General features: G+C 37.9%; 1 protein-coding gene across 1 annotated transcript in view; it reads right to left on the bottom strand.

The window, feature by feature from the left end:
- Positions 1-936: 936 nt before the first annotated feature.
- The window catches only part of LOC128861983 (protein naked cuticle), a 29286-nt gene continuing 13171 nt past the window's right edge, over positions 937-17051 (bottom strand). The window contains exons 3-5 of the mRNA XM_054100358.1: positions 9876-10820; positions 4955-5289; positions 937-4085 (exon numbers count right to left, since the gene is read on the bottom strand). Coding sequence (XP_053956333.1) covers positions 2315-4085; positions 4955-5289; positions 9876-10820 — 3051 coding nt within the window. The 3' untranslated portion in view covers positions 937-2314. The remainder of the gene's footprint in view (positions 4086-4954; positions 5290-9875; positions 10821-17051) is intronic.

Raw genomic sequence — 17051 nt, 5'->3', positions numbered from 1 at the left:
AAGAACTAATAAAAATGAAATTAAAAAATTGTTTCTAAAAGGTAAGCGCCACAGATAGAACTCCAATGCTGCCGCTTAATTTAAATTTTTTATTAAAAAAACCTAACCCGCTACTGAGGAATTAGCTTGAAAAAAAAAGTTAAAAAATTTTTATAAAAAATGTAATAAAAAAGCAGGCACCAGAGAGCGAATCTTCCATTTAACTTATTTTGATCTATTTAAAATAATCTAAGTAAACTCTAAGAAATAAGTTTATAAAATAAAATTTTAAAACAAAAAGTCTTTAAAAACTCAGAAGCCGCGTATTGAAACTTACAAATATTGCCAATTAAAATAATGTTTTATTAAAAAAGCACAATTGAAAAACTAAGTGCAAAAATATAAATAAAAAATATTAAATGCAAACGGCTCTAACCGAAGCTTATTAATTTAGTCAATTAGAGTTCAGTTTTTTTTTTATTAGAAAATATACATTTTTTATAAAAACCACGAAAAGAAGCTCTCCTACTAATTACTTTTTATTTACAAATGCACATTTAAAAAATTAAAAACGGATTTTTTTAATACAAAATTCCGCGGACGAGCGCTAATCTATTTATTAAAAAAAAATCAGGTAATTCAAAAATAAAATTTATAAAAAAAATCGTGAAAACTATAAACGCTGCGACTGGAGTTCCTTCAATACTGCAAATAAGTTTTATTTCTTAAAATGGTGAAATGTATTTCCTAAAATTAAGGTTGAAAGTTTTCAATTCTTAATCGAAAGTTTATAAAATAAAATTTTTAAATAGAATATGAAAAAAAAAAAAAAAATTTCAAATAAAATATTTAATTTAAAAATAAAAAAAATTAATTAAAAAAAAAATTTAATTAAAAATTAAATTATTTTTAAATATTAATTTTTAAAGTTTATTTTATTTCTAAATAATTTTTTTTTTTTTATTTTTAGATTAAATTTAAAAGCTCCCCGTGCAGAAGCTACCGACTATTGGTAGTTAATTTAATTTTTTTCAAAAAGTCGAAACATAGATTCGAGAAATTAAGTTTAAAAAATAAGTTTAAAAAAGTGAAAAAGGTGTCTTCTATTCGCCACTTCTCTGCTCGCTATTTCTCTGCTCGGCTCACTTGACAAAAAATTGGTATGTGACAGCAACAAAAAAGTTATTGAGCAAGATTCGCCGCTAGCGAGTATGATTACCTCTCATTAAATTGATATAACTCACTGCCTTACAAACAAATGTAATTTTAGGCAGCTATGTTCCAGTGTTACCAAGATATGTTCATTCATACCAGTTGCTTCCTCTAATCGCCACTGGCTAATGCTTGGCGAAAGAAGAGGCCCAGAGATAAAAAAACCAAACAGCGCTCATCAAAGCGTCAATGTAATATTATTATTTTTAAATCGAAGTAAACATCCGAAAATTAAGCTTAGAAAATAAAATTCAAAAAAAAACAAAAACGTCAAAAAATAAAATGTTAGCGGCCCGCATTGGAGCTCATCAGTTTTGCCAATTAGTGCTTTTTTATTTTATTTTTAAAAACCGTATTTTCTAGATTCAAAGTGCGTATACTATGTAATGTTTCCTTTTGCAAATTTTCATATTATTTTATTCTTTCTATAACAACAAAAATTAAGTGATTTTGAAAATATTATAATTCATTACGAATTCTGCTATTCTCGCCTGTAAGTTTGTGTGCATTTAATTAGTGCGGCAATTTGATATGCTTGCGCGGATATGTAGGCCTTTCATGTTCGGATAACAATACCGGAGTATGGAAAATGAAATTTGTTTGATACTAAAAATTATAACCTTCTGCTTTCTGATATTTTATTCCCTTGCATACATACATAGTAGGTATTTTCGCTACCTGAAAATTTTCCACCGAAATTCTATATTTTCATTTTTATTATATTACCACTTTTACTTTTTTGGAACATTTGGAATTTATTAAAATCATTCTTAAGTTGGCGCTCCCTGGCCGCTTTTCTCTTTGAATTTTCACTATTTTGTTTTATTAACTGCATAAGCATAACATTTGTAGCATACTTTTAGGCATTCAAGCTTTGTAAAACACAGCAAGGCTTGCAAAACAGCTGGGAGTAATTCGCTAAATAAACTTAATTGCATATCACTACAGCTAAGCAACACTTAAATTCTGTTGAATATTATTTTTGTTTTTTTCTTTAAATACTTGTAATAAAGTCCCTATACTCGTACAATTTTAGTCTACCACTAGTCCTTTTACTGAACCTAATCTCATAATAGTACCCTATATTCTTACAATTTTATTTTTTTCTAGTATTATTTGTTTTCTATTCGTCTTTTTCCTCAAAGTGATGGTAGTGATGATGGATGTGCTCGTGCACGTAACGGTGTATCAGTGACGAAGCGCCACTACTCGTGTTGGCCGCACTCGCATTACCGCCACCGCTCCCTTCCGTCTCTACCTCCTCCTCCTCTTCATCTTCCTCGCGCTCCTCTTCGTCCACCTCGTTCGCTTCAGCTGTATCGCTTACACGTATTGTCACCTCCTGCTCATGGGCTTCAATGCCCGCCAACTCTGTGTCATCGCTTAAATCCACTAGTTTGGCGGTCGTTACGTTGTTTTCTTTATTCGCTTCGGCAGCGCCATTCATTACTGGATTCGCTGTATTCGTCACTTTCACTGCAGATTCGGATTTGCGCGCTAAAAACACCTCCGCAGTTGGCGCTTCATTCACCGCCTCATCATCGGTTGTGGTCGGCGCAATGAGATTCTCACACTCCGTCGGATCGCCGTGTATTGGTATGAGTGCTGTATAGTTTCCAATGCTCGTATTAGAACTACTTGAATGTATGCCATTTGCGGCGTACGTATTCTTTAGTTGCTGCTGCTGCTGCGCTGTTGCCAATTTTTGCACAAGCGGCGCCGAGCGCACTTTATGCGCTGTTTTGTGTTTGCGGCGCTGCATATTTTCGCGATGATTGTGTTGTTGAGTATTCAAGGCGCTCTCTTGCAGCTTCTCGCTCAACTTGGCATAAAGCGAGTTATCCGCATATTTCGCGGCCCCGTCCTTGCGCTGATGCTTGGCGGTATTGTTCTTCATCCATTTTTCGATGTGATCAACGGCGGGCGAGCGTTCCAATTGTACACTGGAGAGATTTAAGATGGCCAGTTTATTCGCGCATTGCTGCTGTAGTTGCTGTTGGCTTTGATGATGGTGGTGGTGGCCGCCACTGTGATGTGTATTAGATGAGGAAAGCCGCTGATAGCCGTGGTATTGTGGTGAATTGTGTGCGGTGATGCTTTGATGCGCTTGTTGTTGTGAATATGAGCCGCTGCGAAGTATTTTGCTCGTTTTGATCTGATGCGTGGTGGAGTTGAGGAAAACCTTTGCGGGCGTGCTGTTGCTGCTAGGAACTGCTGTCATTATGGGTTGTACCGTTGCGATTAGTTGTTGCTGGTTTGCATTGTTGCTGCTACTGTGTTGCGTGGGCTGATTAAGACTGACAATTTGTGGCACAAGTGTGGCTACAGCCGTTGGGCCAGTGCTACCCGGTGGTGGAGAGTGACTTGTACCGCCACCGCAAATGGTTGCATGTAAAAAGGAATCGTAGCCGCACAAATTCATTTTGTTGTGGTGGCCATGTTGCATGCCACTTTGGGCAGCTAGTACAGCGGGATTAATGGCCATTTGTTGGTGGTAGATGGGTATATGTGGCTGAGGGTGATATTGAATGGTGTTGTTGCTGTTGTTTGTAGTGCTGATGTCGTGCAAATTTATTTCGCTGCTGTTGTTGTTCGTGTGATTGCTGCTGTGACTGTGGCTGCTGCTGTTGCTGTTGTTGTGGCTTGGGCTGTGATGATTGTTGTTGTTATTGCTGTTGTTGGGCATAATGCAACTGCTGCTGTGGTTGATAATGGCATTGCTGTGGTTCGTAATTAAGGTCGGTATTTTCGACACTGTATTTGAGCGCTGACGTTGCTGGTTCTGGTGTTGTTGCTGCTGCTGCTGCTGTTGCTGTTGCTGCGGCTGCTGACTGTGAAGCTGTTGATGTTGATGTTGTGGTTGCCTTATGGGACTCACATTTGCTTGAGGTTTTCTGGAAGTGCCAATAAGAGCAGAACAAAACTGAGTATGGATATGTATGTGTGTGTGTGTTTGCGGTGGCGTGAAAAGGGTTACGAGCAGGTAATTAATGTTCACACAATTCCACTTGTTGTGATTTAAAGCCTTTTGATTACCAACCAGGGATGCGTTTGGAGGAAGTATTCCATTATCTTTCCATGTATGCATAACGGTAACTCATATAAAATATGAGGTACCTAGCGAATTTACAAATTTCCAGATAACACAGTGTTAGAGGCAGACCATCTAAGCAACTGAACAATTAAAGAGTTCCATGAAAGGTCTTAAGATAAAGGATGAATGAAATTTTCCTTCCATATAATAACTAAATTTCCCACTGCAACGTTGCCAAACTTCACAGCGTTTTTTTTTTACTTTACAGAAAATGCATGCACCATTAAATTATTGATTAAACGACTATGTTTATATGCAGATATTTTACAACAACGAATAGCGAATATTAAAAAGTGGGTGAATTAAAGAAATCATTAGAAAATAAAAATAAAATGCATAAAAATCGTAAATGCAAATCAGCGATTAAAGTGTTCATTAGGTACAAAACAAGTATTTTCCTTTGTTCTCTATTGTACGTCCTTTTGAATACAAAATCAGCGAATCGAAACCAGAAATAAAAAATTGAAAAATTATGATTGCTTTTTGTTCGTTTTATAGCTTTTGTTTTTTTCCTGCATTTACTTTCTACTGAGCACAGTTTTGCATGTAGAGACATGTGCATGTATAAATGCATGCTTGTGTGCACTTGGGTTTAGCAGGCTTGTGCTTGTGTGTGTAAGTATATAAATAATACAAATATTTGCCACCCGCCCAGCACCCAGTGCTTACCCGCTCATCTGAAAACACAAACGGTTCTTCTCCATGCTTTCCCGTATTATGCTCATCAAGTCGTTGCGATTCAGTGCGGTCTTCCAACATTCAGCGGAATTGCGTTGCCTTTGCGCCAAAACATTTGAGGAGGCAGCGGTATTCTTGTGCGGGTTACGTAGTTGAACGCCGTCGACAACGTCACCTAATTGCTGCTGCTGCTGCGGCGGTTGCAGTTGTTCCAGTTTTCCTTGTTGCTGCTGTTGTTGTTGTTGTTGTGAATGTCGATTATGCCAGCAAGCTTCGCTGCCCACCGACAGGCTGCGTTGGCGTGTCTCGTGGCAATGGTCCTGAAACTGCCGGTCGTAGATGATATGTTGGTGATTGGTGGCAGTGGTGATAATGTTGTTATTGTTTTTATTGCATAAAGAGTGCATGAAAGGATGAATGGGATGATGTTCGCGAAATGAAGTTGAATGAAATGCAATTATAGTAAAGTTGATGATGATTGTAATGTTATGTAAGGCAGTTGTTGGTATTGAGATTGTAGTTAGAGTTGTCGTCAGCGTCATTGTGATGAAAATGCAACGAAAAATAGAAAATAAAGAAAAATAAAATAAAAATTATACGCATAATTCAAGAATAAAATTGCACAACTAAAACTTAGAAATAAAAGCGATAGCAAAAAATTAGTACACTTTTAAATATTTATATAAATACACATATTCGTTTATGTAAAGGGTGGTTAAGTTTCAAGGCTCGGTGTTGATTTTGAATAAAATACAATTTTTTAAGAAAGTGTCATTTTTCTTTATTATGATAATATTGGTATGACTCAATTACGTATGGAACAAAATATCGGGCAAATGGCCGCCGCGGCCTTGGTGGCACACCTCCATCCGATGGTCCAAATTTTCGATGACGCTGAGGCATATTGAGGTTCTATGCCGTTAATGTGCGGAATTATCTCATCCTTTAGCTTTTGAATTGTTGCTGGCTTATTGACGTACACCTTTTCTTTCAAATAACCCAAAAGAAAGAAGTCCAACGGCGTCGTTGACGTTTAGGTGTGGTTCACATTCAACATCGGCCCTTGAAATTTCACCACCCTTTAGTTTCACTCATACATACACGAGTCTAAAATACCAAATTTAATATAAATAGAGTGAAACGGCATATGTAGCGTACATGCTTTTAATTGCTCAAAGTATTGACCGAATATGCACGAAACTTTCAAATAAAATGCTGCGGAAAATATACTGCTCTAATACATCGTTAGCTTCTCTTTTTTCAATTTTCGCAGTCACATTTGGCGATTGTGCACAACACCTTATTCGATGAATTATTTGGGCTCAATAGCGTTTGCGTTCACTGTAAAAAGTCTATGCCACGTAGTTTTGCTTTTTTTCTTCCATGCAGAAAACCTTACCGAAAAAAGCTCACCGCACCCCCTGAGTACAAAAAAATTGTTGGCCGAACTTCGAGGTGGTCTTTTTACATTTTTCATCATATCTACGGCATTTACATTTTAACAGTAAAGTTCCTCATAGAAAAAATTTCTACAGTCCGGAGGCGGCTTAAAACTATATAAGTATTCCTCCGTTTGAGGAACAACAATATCTTTTGTCTAGAGGAAACATTTTTTTTGTTCCAAAGTTCATTGTTCTTGAGTACTCCGTTCCAATATTTACCCCCATATCTCAGTTGCTATCAACAGACACAACGACGGTATAACAACTTAAAATTATCTCTAATTGAGTGATGTTCGGTTCACAAGTAGATTGGTAGGTTTTTTCTTTAACTTAATTACTTTCTCAGCTTACTCAACGCAATGTGCCCCCACTTGAGAGGCAACTTGAATCGCACCGAAATTGGATCAATTAAAATTTTGATTTATAAATAGTCTTTATTTGATTTCACTTTAATGTTTTTAATTCATGTTGTTTAACTTGAGATAATCTGGTGGGTAAATACTAGAACTATTGTAATATTAGTGCACTTACAAGGTAAAGCGTCTGATTTATGCAGAGTTGAAACAGGAGTAAAGCAGGGAGACGCGTTTTCTACAATTGTGTTAAGTCTGGTCCTAGACTATATAATTAAAAAGGTTGAACCATCAGAAACTATATTTAACAAAGCTTCGCAAATATGTGGCTTTGGCGGTGACTTGATCATATATATATTATATAATTGGCACGTACACCCTTTCTGGGTGTTTGGCCGAGCTCCTCCTCCTATTTGTGGCGTGCGTCTTGATGTTGTTCCACAAATCGAGTGATCTGCATTTTTAAGCAGACTCCGAACGTGTAATAGTTTTTTATGAGGAGCTTTTTTATGGCAGAAATACAATCGGAGGTTTGCCATTGCCTGTCGAGAGGCGACCGCTATTAGAGAAACTTTTTTATCTTGCTGTTTCATGCACGGATATTCGAATCTACGCACTCACGAATGGTAGTCACGCACCAACCTATTTTGCTACGGCGCCCGATCAATTGGCGATCATACATTTGAAAGCGTGGATCTAATTAAATATCTAAGGCTTCTTCTCAGTAGAACGGATCATACAGCGATTGGTATCCAAGACCGTGTGCAGGGTGCGATCAAAGAATATTTCGCCCACGTTAAACTGTTAAAAAGCAAGTTCTTGAGTAGAAGAACGAGAATCAAAATATATAAAACCTGTGGCAACATACATATGGATGTGAAACCTGGGCACTGAAAGCAGATACAATTACACAATTTAGAATATTGGAAAGAAAACTGGGTACAGTACGAATAGAAAATGGTCTGTATGCATCAGATATAACGACGAGCTAGAGGTGAAAATGTGTGCGGTTTGTTAAATCGTAGCGCAGCTAATACAGGGTGGGCCATATAGCGTTTGCTTTTTAAACCACCTATTTTTTTGAGAATGGTAACACAAATGACATGTCAAATGTGTTCATAACTTACTTAAAGGTTTGATATTTACGAAATGGGACGCTATACGCTTGAACAAAATTGGGAAATATTGAAAACCTATTTCCAAAGTGGCGAGTCTTCTTCTTCTTCCGCGGTTACAGTAAATGGCAAGCGTTACCGTGACATGCTCAACGAGTTGTTTCGAAAAATTGAAGAGGATGACATGGACGACATTTGGTTTCAACAGGACGGTGCTACTTGTCACACTGCCAAAGTTACACTCGAACTTTTGGCTACCGTTTTTGAAAACCGAATAATCAGCCGAAATTCCGACATCAATTGGCCGCCTCGGAACTGTGATTTAAGCCCATTGGACTATTTTTTTTGGGAAGCCGTTAAGGACAAATGCTATGCGAACCATCCAGAGACGAGTGAAGCTTTAAAACACGAAATCGGAATTCCATTCACGAAATTGGAGCCCAAACAATCGAAAATGTGCTTAAAAATTGGGTTGATCAAATGGCCTACTGTTAAGCCAGTCGTGGCAGTTATTTGAACGATATTATTTTTAATTCATAAATGACAATGTTCAATCTTCGAAATAAAAAAAAAAGTTTGCAAAAATACTGATTCGTTTTTTTTATAGCCGATTCAAAAAGCAAATTTTACATAGTCCACCCTATAGTTAGGACACATTTGCAGAATGCGAGATAAAAGAATACCTCGCAAAGTTTTGGCTGTACGCATGTGTGGTGGAAAGCGAAGAGGGTGACCACAAAAAAGATGGTTAGATGACGATCTAAGAAGCATATAAGCGACCAACTACCGTAGGGTCTTAGGAAAAAAATAATGTTCTCAAGTCAAAAACATCAATGTAATATACCTACCGCTTTAAGACCCTACTGGAAATGCTGCAGAATATTTAGACACAGGCGAATGTACGCGTGCGGCGATTTTTTTCTTGTAAGGCAGTACGATCTTAAATGCAGCCTATTTTAAAATCACTGCAAACTCTGCTACGAGGCCTCATGCCTGGCCAGTTGCTCTGTCTCCACAGTTGGAGTATTGTTCAAAGAAAACTAGAAAATTTCAATGGAAATGCTACCCATTACAAAAAATGGTGCTGTCTAAAAAATAAAATCTATAAAACCTAAGATTAAGTGGCAATATGGCAATGTTTGCAATGAAACTCCCCGAAATGTGCTTCGAGAAAATGGATTAAGGGCCCTAACTAAGGCAAAGAAAGTTCTTCTGGTGGAACTACAAAAATTATATCATTGCAGACTAGAAATCGTTAATATGGTCGGATGGGATGAAGTTAAAAGTTTTGATTTTGATGTGCGACTGTAGATTTAGCTTCGGCCGCTGCCCCAAGACCGTGATCTCATATAAAACAGTAAGGTGAGATAAAATGGTCGCTGGCAGTGAGAGAGAATGATGCTCGAACTCTCAATGAACTATGGCAACAAATAAAAGAAAACTGCTCTCAGCTTACACCAGAAACTTGCCAAAACGTGGTCAACAGTATGCAGTATAAATGCACTTTTAAACGGGGAAGGTGCCTACTCAAACTACATTCAGGTCCAAAAAGAATTATTGAACTATGCGATTCGACCCGACAAAACTAACAAATTCCACAACACGTATTACGATGGATACGCCTATTTAGCAGAATTAATTTTTTTTTATAGCAGAACTCTAAGTCACGCTTCCATTAGAAACCTACTGAGAAAAATGGATTGGCGCTAATTTCACATGCAGTTTAAAACAAATATCTACATGCTTACATATGAATATTAACATGTGCTCGTGCATAATGAACATCAATAAATACATACAAATACAGGCATAGGTGAATGAAGCTTGGCAACAACAAAGTAAACCCACGCGAATTTCATGATTCCCAGTTCAATTATTCAATGTCAATGTTTCCGCTTAAGTTTGAGTAGTAGTCTTTCGTTGTTTTCGCAATGTTGCTGCCACATTTTCACACACTCACGCAGAACTCACAGAACAAAGTAATTTATAGATTATTAATTACCTTTTGTTTTCGCGCCTTGCGCAGCATTTTAACACGCGTAGACGCCTGGCGCATGTACACATCCGTTGGTGAGCGCCCATAACCAGTCGTAATCGGTGCACTCGTCACACCCGTCTCACAGCCGCGACAGTCTTCCATTTTCAGCAGCGCATCCTTAGTACAACATTTGAGATTCGTTGCAGTCATATTCTCATAGAGATTTTCGTGTGGGCAGTTGGCGGCAGCAGATGCATCAAGGTTTGTTGGCGTTTGTTGCTGTTGATGTTGTTGTTCCGTCGCATTGGCTGCTTCCTGCTGCTGTTGATACCACAATTGGTGCTGCTCCGCCACCGCGACCGTTGCTGCTGCTGAGGATTTTACTTTATTGTACTTGCTAGCGCTGGAATGACTTTTGGATTTGCCGCCTACACCCGCTACTGCCGCCATGGCTGGCGTCGTTCCCAAGTTATTGGCAGCCAAAGCACTGCTTGTCGCCGCCGTTTCCTTTTCTTTGTCACTGTTACTGTCGTCGTCCTCGTCATCAGATTTAATTAGTTTGCGCGGCCGATAGCGATGCTGGCGACGTGTATGACCATGTCCGTGACCGGCGTTTGCCTTTGTGGCTGTCTCCAATATGCCTACCCCAGTCCCAGTGCCAGCACCGTTGGCCATTTTTTTCAACTTGCCACCACCTCCTCCACCAACAACTGCAGCGGCGGCGGCTGCGGCTGTGGCTGATTTTGATTTGCCCTCTGGACTGACAGTTAAACGAACGTTGATTGTTTTGCTGCCACAGTGCGGCACTACCACAGACTTGCCGATTGACTCATATATCGTATAGACGATGCCGACAATGTCATCCTTTGTGATTTTCCCGTGATGACCGTCGAGGTCGTAGAAGGTGAATGAGAACTGCAATGGCTGTGTGGATTTGCCACCCTCGACGGAAACGTCGCAAGTGAACTCCTGCAAATAATTTGAAAGAAACAAGTAAAGATGATGAAGCAATTGAGTGTGGGTAGTAGAAGTATTCTGAAATTATGAAAAAAATGAGTAGATACATACATACGTATAGTAAATATTGATTTATGCTGGGTGGCATAAAAATATTTCCCAGGATTTTTACAACCTTTGCTATTTTCAGTACTTGTTTACAACAGCGATGCCCGCACGTACGTACATACTTAGAAACAAATTTTTGGTATACGCCTTCAGTCTGTCATTTTGAGTTTGTTTGCGTTGTAATTTCACGCTCCAATAAATTTGCAACGTCAGTTCAAAAATTAATAAAGTTGCTTTTACTTAAATGTACGTGCGAAATAGTGCATGCCTACGAGTATTTGAATAAATCTATCCAAATTTTTATTTTTTCAAATAGATATATCTGTATGTATGCATAAAATAAATTTTATTGAAATCCATTACATTGCCATGTAAAATTAGGATACCAAAATTTGGCAAGTAGCCATTTGCGCTGCAACAAAATCAATGGAAAATATGAATGTACGATTAGGCGAGAATATACAAAAAAATGTATACGTATGTGCACATGCATATGCAAAAATTTCCCAATTTGCAATAATATGGCATAGTAGATCACTTATAGGGTGATTGGTTCAAATATTTGTAATATCAGCGTAATATCTTCAAATCCGACGGAGAATCTCTCTGCCAACAAGTGCTACTTTCGACTAAGCAGGCAATTGAGCAGTAAAGTCCTCTCTGCGAGCAAGAGCCACATTTTCTAAGTCTCTCATCATGCCCGTCCTATTGAGTAGCTCCGAAGCTTGTCTTAGAGAAAAATTCTATAGAAAATTGGAGGATGTTCCCGTACTTGATTGCTATTCACTTGGGAGTGGCTAGGACGATTCCTCTGCATACGATTCAAGCAGCTCACAACTTCCGGGCTTAGCCCGAGTATCGTTTGGATAGCTTCCGAACATCCGTTTGAGAGCGAACTAATGTGAGAAGGCGAATCAACCCAGCAAATTTGGTTGTGCGCTGGGTTTGGGACTCGCCACGTAAAAATCCTTTCCCAATGAAAAACCAAACAAAGGATTAAGGTTTCAGGGCATGCACCGGAATGTCCGGCCCCTTAATGGGGAAGGTGCTTCTGCCCAGCTAGTTGACGTCTTTGTGAGAATAAAGGCTGACACCACTACCATTCAAGGGATGCGATGGACGGGAGAAGACAAGAAGAGTATTGGACTTAGCTCCGTTGGAGGAGAAGACGATGCGGCCAAAGATTTTTTCTATGAGCGCCTGAAATATTCCTACGAGCGTTGCCCCCGCCACGACATAAAAATCGTGCTTGGCGACTTCAATGGTGGGCAAGGAAGACAGCAAGCTACATGGCTGTCTCCTGATGGAAAAATGCGAAACCAATTCGATCATGTCGCGATAGATGGAAGACACGCTTCTAGTGTTTTAGATGTACTATATACGATACGAGGTATATTTATATTTGGGTATATCTACAATTGAAAGGACAAATCTTCTGAATGATTGGATTAACGATGGCTTTTACATCATTAGCAAATATTCGCACTGCAAGATATGGCCACGTCTCGATTTGACATAGCGTGGACAATCCTTTAAAATATGCTCTAATGTTTGTTAACTGGCTTCATCGCACGGACATGTATCACTATCAGTGATTTGGAATCTTTTTAGGCACGCTTTATGGAAGTCGTGGCCAAAAAAAAATTGGGGCATCTCAAACCAAAATTTGTGGAGCTATTTCTATAGATTTAAAAATGTTTTTTTTGCCTCCCAAACCAGCAAAAAACATGTCATATTCACAGAAAATCCGTTATTGAAGCCTCGCAGGACCCAAAAAACCATCCGTTACTCATCAATATGATTAGAAATATTGTATGTGAAAAAAATACGCAATAAAAATTATGTAGGTTCATGGGTCATGCTGGAATCAAAGGCAACGAAGTCGCTGATGAGCGCGCAAATAAGGCACAGATGCAGCCATTAAAACTTTTTAAGCACCTCACTCTTAAAGATCTATGGATGTATGCGTCAAATTACTTAGCCGAAAAACTCACGCATGATTGGGCCACATATCAACACTACTAGAAATTAAATCATCCCCGTGGAACTAAACCGATTTTGACCGGTCTGACTCTCCTTGCAGAGGTATCAGAACCTTTGTGCGTCTAAGTATTGGACATTCAATTCATTTACTAAATGGAGCCTTGAAGCTGCCATGCTCATACTGCAATAGACCAGATTTATCAGTGCAACGAATGCCCTGGCCTAAGGCAGACTCGAACAACAGTTTTTGACAGCAGTAAACCCTCTGAGCATCTGAAATTAGCAAACTCAGATAGTACTAACGCTTTCCTAAAATTTCAAATCCTAGCTAAACTAAATGTATAAAATTATTGTTACTTTCAACCGACATATAACCAAGTTTTTTATTAATACTTAATGTGAATTATCTCTAAAAAAAGCCCTAGAAGGCAATAAATCTCGAGCCAAAGGCCTTAGTAGCCAGAGTTCTTGTTAGATTTTAATGTATTGGATATTTATAACTATTACTCTTACATATAAATAAACAAATAAATGTTTTTGTTGTTGACCTAGTCATTGCATCGTCATAATCCCGCTTGAGAGCATCAGCTGCTTCCAGGCGAATTTGCCGCTTCGCATAGCTTAGGGCCTCAGAATACGCTGACGTATTGGTCAGCGTTTGTGTATCGTTGCAGTTTTTCAGTAGCGATAGTTAAGTTTTTACATGATATCAATGTTATAGTATCATCTGCCAACGTAGCAATTGATTAATTGGTTTCGTCAGGAGGTGGTTTGTCTGTTAAATGGTTATTAAACGAAAATTTGATATCAAAGACAACGCCAAGGTCCTTAATCTCACTAGCACACTGAAGGACACAAGTCGAGATGTTAGGTATTTTAGAGTAAGCCAATTGAAAGCAATTGAACAAGTTTAACGAAAAACGTGAATTTCTGGTACTACAAGTAAAAGTATCTACGTCGTGTTAAAGATTAACGCCATCCTCTTGAGCCTGAATCACTGGCAAGATGACCTTAAGATCATCAGCATTAAGCAAAAATTTAGCAAATGAGAAACAAATTTTGATGTCATTCATAAATAACACAAATAATAGCGGCCCCAAGATACTTCATTGCAGGACACCAGAGATTAGTTAGGTAATAAGTTTGAATTATAAAACTGCATATTAATAGGTACATTTTCATACAACATATTTAGAAAAGTTTCCATTACAAATTCCAAGAAAGAGAATATAAATTTATTTAAAATATAATTCTTGTTTATTTATAAACTCCTAAGTATTTGCGAAAGACATAAGGCATTGATCATCAATCTCATGCGCGTGAATTGTGTATTTTTTTGACAATTTTTTCATTTATATCTTAAGTTTTATGTTAGCTTCACAACACCCTTAGCTTTTTTCTCGTTGTTACAGTACCACCAGCTTATTTGGGGACTGCTAATACCCTACAAATAATCTCAACTGGCTGCTGTACTGAGTGAGGTCAATGCCAATGTAATCGCCACACCATGCAGCTATTTGAAATTTTCCCTTTACCAGTCCAATTAGCAAAAATAATTTAGGTGAATTTTGTAGAGAGGAACTACCAACTACCTAAACCAGATCTGTCTCACTCTGCATTTGTTTTTCATCACTTTGGCGACAATCACGAAATCAAAATTGGACAGCATAGAGTTTCAAAATATTTTCGAATATCTGATTTTTTACTTCAAAGCCCATACACATGTACATGTGTGTGTGCGCATAACCAATAGCTCGCGTACCCTTCTGTTGAGAATTTTGTTTTCTTACTAATTGCACATGTTTGCACAAACAACAAATAAATCTCTACGCAAATCGGCAATCCAATTGAGCGAGAATAACTTGGATGGAAGCGCATTGCCGGCTACAATCGAAACAAAATAAACTGATTTCGGATTTGATTGGATTTGACTCGTGAGCACTGCTTTGAGTTTTCACTGCACAAGTGGCATTCGATGTTTTCGTAAACAAATCAAATTCAACGCCGGTTTTGCGCTATAGACCAGCTTGCTTACATCAGCACTCTCCTTTCGCACCTCTTATCCACTTCCACTCTCACCACCCATTGCGTGCTTTTAGTGCAAAATTCACTGTTATGACTCCGCATGTATTTCGGAGGCAGAAAAAACTTCAAAACAAAATCAGATTTTGAAAAAGCACTACAACAGACCACATGCATGCCTTTCCCTGTGAAAACAAATAAATTTTCCAATTTTACTGAATGATTAAAAGATTTCGTTGGATTCTGGTGGCGCTTTGCTACTTGTTTTCGTCTCGAACTGTGCAGCTGCAGGGGACACCATTCGTATTGAAGAGATTTGCGGGCAAAATTTTTATGGTATTTAAACATTTTCGAAAGCGAAAACGCAATAAATTTCATATCAAATGCTTGAATTGAATTAAAATTGTGGAAACAGTAACAGCTGGATACAAAAGTAAAGTTAAAAAATATTTGATGAAATGAACACAAAATGGGATGAATGAAATATGCCATTCATGTACACATTTATCTGAACTTGTTGACGTGAAAAGTATGATCACAAAGAAACATTTAGAAGAAAGTTGATTGTTCAATCTGAATTAAATCTACCCAATCTATACTATATTGTCCGCGTTGTCCGCGCATCACTACGAAACGTAAACATTTTTATACAAATGACGTAAACATTTTTATACATTCATATTTTCACCCAATGAAGGTTATAGGCATTTTATGATGGAACTCCCTTCCCACAGCCCCCAGGCCGCGCCACCACTCTCATTCGTCACTAATAATCGAATATTTGCTTAAATTTAATCTAAAAAATTTTAGTTTTTCCTACTTCCCACTATTTATAACACACTCTAGACTCCATAATTCGCATAAGCTGCCCAACTATGACCCAAATTCAAAGTTCAAAAACGTATTGAGATAGAAAATTAATAAAAATTATTTTGCTTGATTCAACGAGGCATAGCAACGGATGCCGGGTATTGTAATATTATGGTTATTAATAAAAAAATATTTTCTATGAAATTATTGTTTGTAATTTTTTTATATACATATATACATATCCTAAATCCCTCAAAACTACTCCTACGCGAGCGGGTCCATGGGTTAAAGCTAGTATATTTATAAACCCATGTTGATTCGAAGGTTTTAGGACGCTTAGGTGATTGATCTCTCAATACATATTATGCGCCAGTCTCTTCAAGGTAGGCGGCATAGCAAGGGAATCACAGCTAGTGAATACCTAGCAAAACTCACTGATCAAATGTAGGTTCCTCGATTTGTGGAAAAATCTCAAGACACACACCACAAATAGGCCAAACACGCAATAAAGGATGTAAGCGCTAATTATATATATATTTGAATTTCTGCCATGAAAAAGATCCTCATAAAAAACCATCTGCCTTTCGGAGCCGGCATAAAACTCTATCGGCAGATGGTTATTTTTATGAGGAGCTTTTCCATGGCAATAATACAACGGGAGTTTTGTCACTGTCTGCCGAGGGGCGACCGCTATTAGAAAAAACAGTATTCTATCAGTTGATGTTTCGTGCTCGGGGTTTCGAACCTGTGCACTTCCGAATGGTAGTCACGCACCAACACATTGGGCTACGACGGCTCATCCGTATGTATAAGTGTAGGTATGTATATACCATGTGGGTACAACCATGAATCTACCTCGAACGTAGGACCTACTACCGGTGTATATATAAGTATAATATTCACCAATTCGAATCAATAAATGCTTTAATAACTAATAAAATTATCCTTTCAGGAATACTTACGGGACAATGACTTACTTATTAGGCAAATGACGTTATTATTGAGACTTGAGCTCCACATAAAGATTTTTTTTGATTTTTTTTAATAAATTATTATCCTTAACAATATTGCCTATTTTCCCCATATAGCAAGCGGACGATTTTTTTAATATAATTTTCTTGTTGTTGTTGTAGCAACTGCTACAACTGCTACAACAACATTTTTATTTAATTATCTGTTAGGCTTCGGTTCACTTCTAAACGATCCAGTAAATAAAACCATGTAGTAAAAAACAGAAGTACCCAATTATTCGAATAAGTGGATTGTCAGCACAAACATCCACGCGCTATCCAAAACCTTCGCGAACACTGAAATTGCAGC

Source organism: Anastrepha ludens, chromosome 4 (genome assembly GCF_028408465.1).
Source record: "Anastrepha ludens isolate Willacy chromosome 4, idAnaLude1.1, whole genome shotgun sequence".
NCBI classification, from domain to species: domain Eukaryota; kingdom Metazoa; phylum Arthropoda; class Insecta; order Diptera; family Tephritidae; genus Anastrepha; species Anastrepha ludens.
Note: the sequence above shows the minus strand (reverse complement) of the source record. Positions and strands in the feature narration are given on the sequence as shown.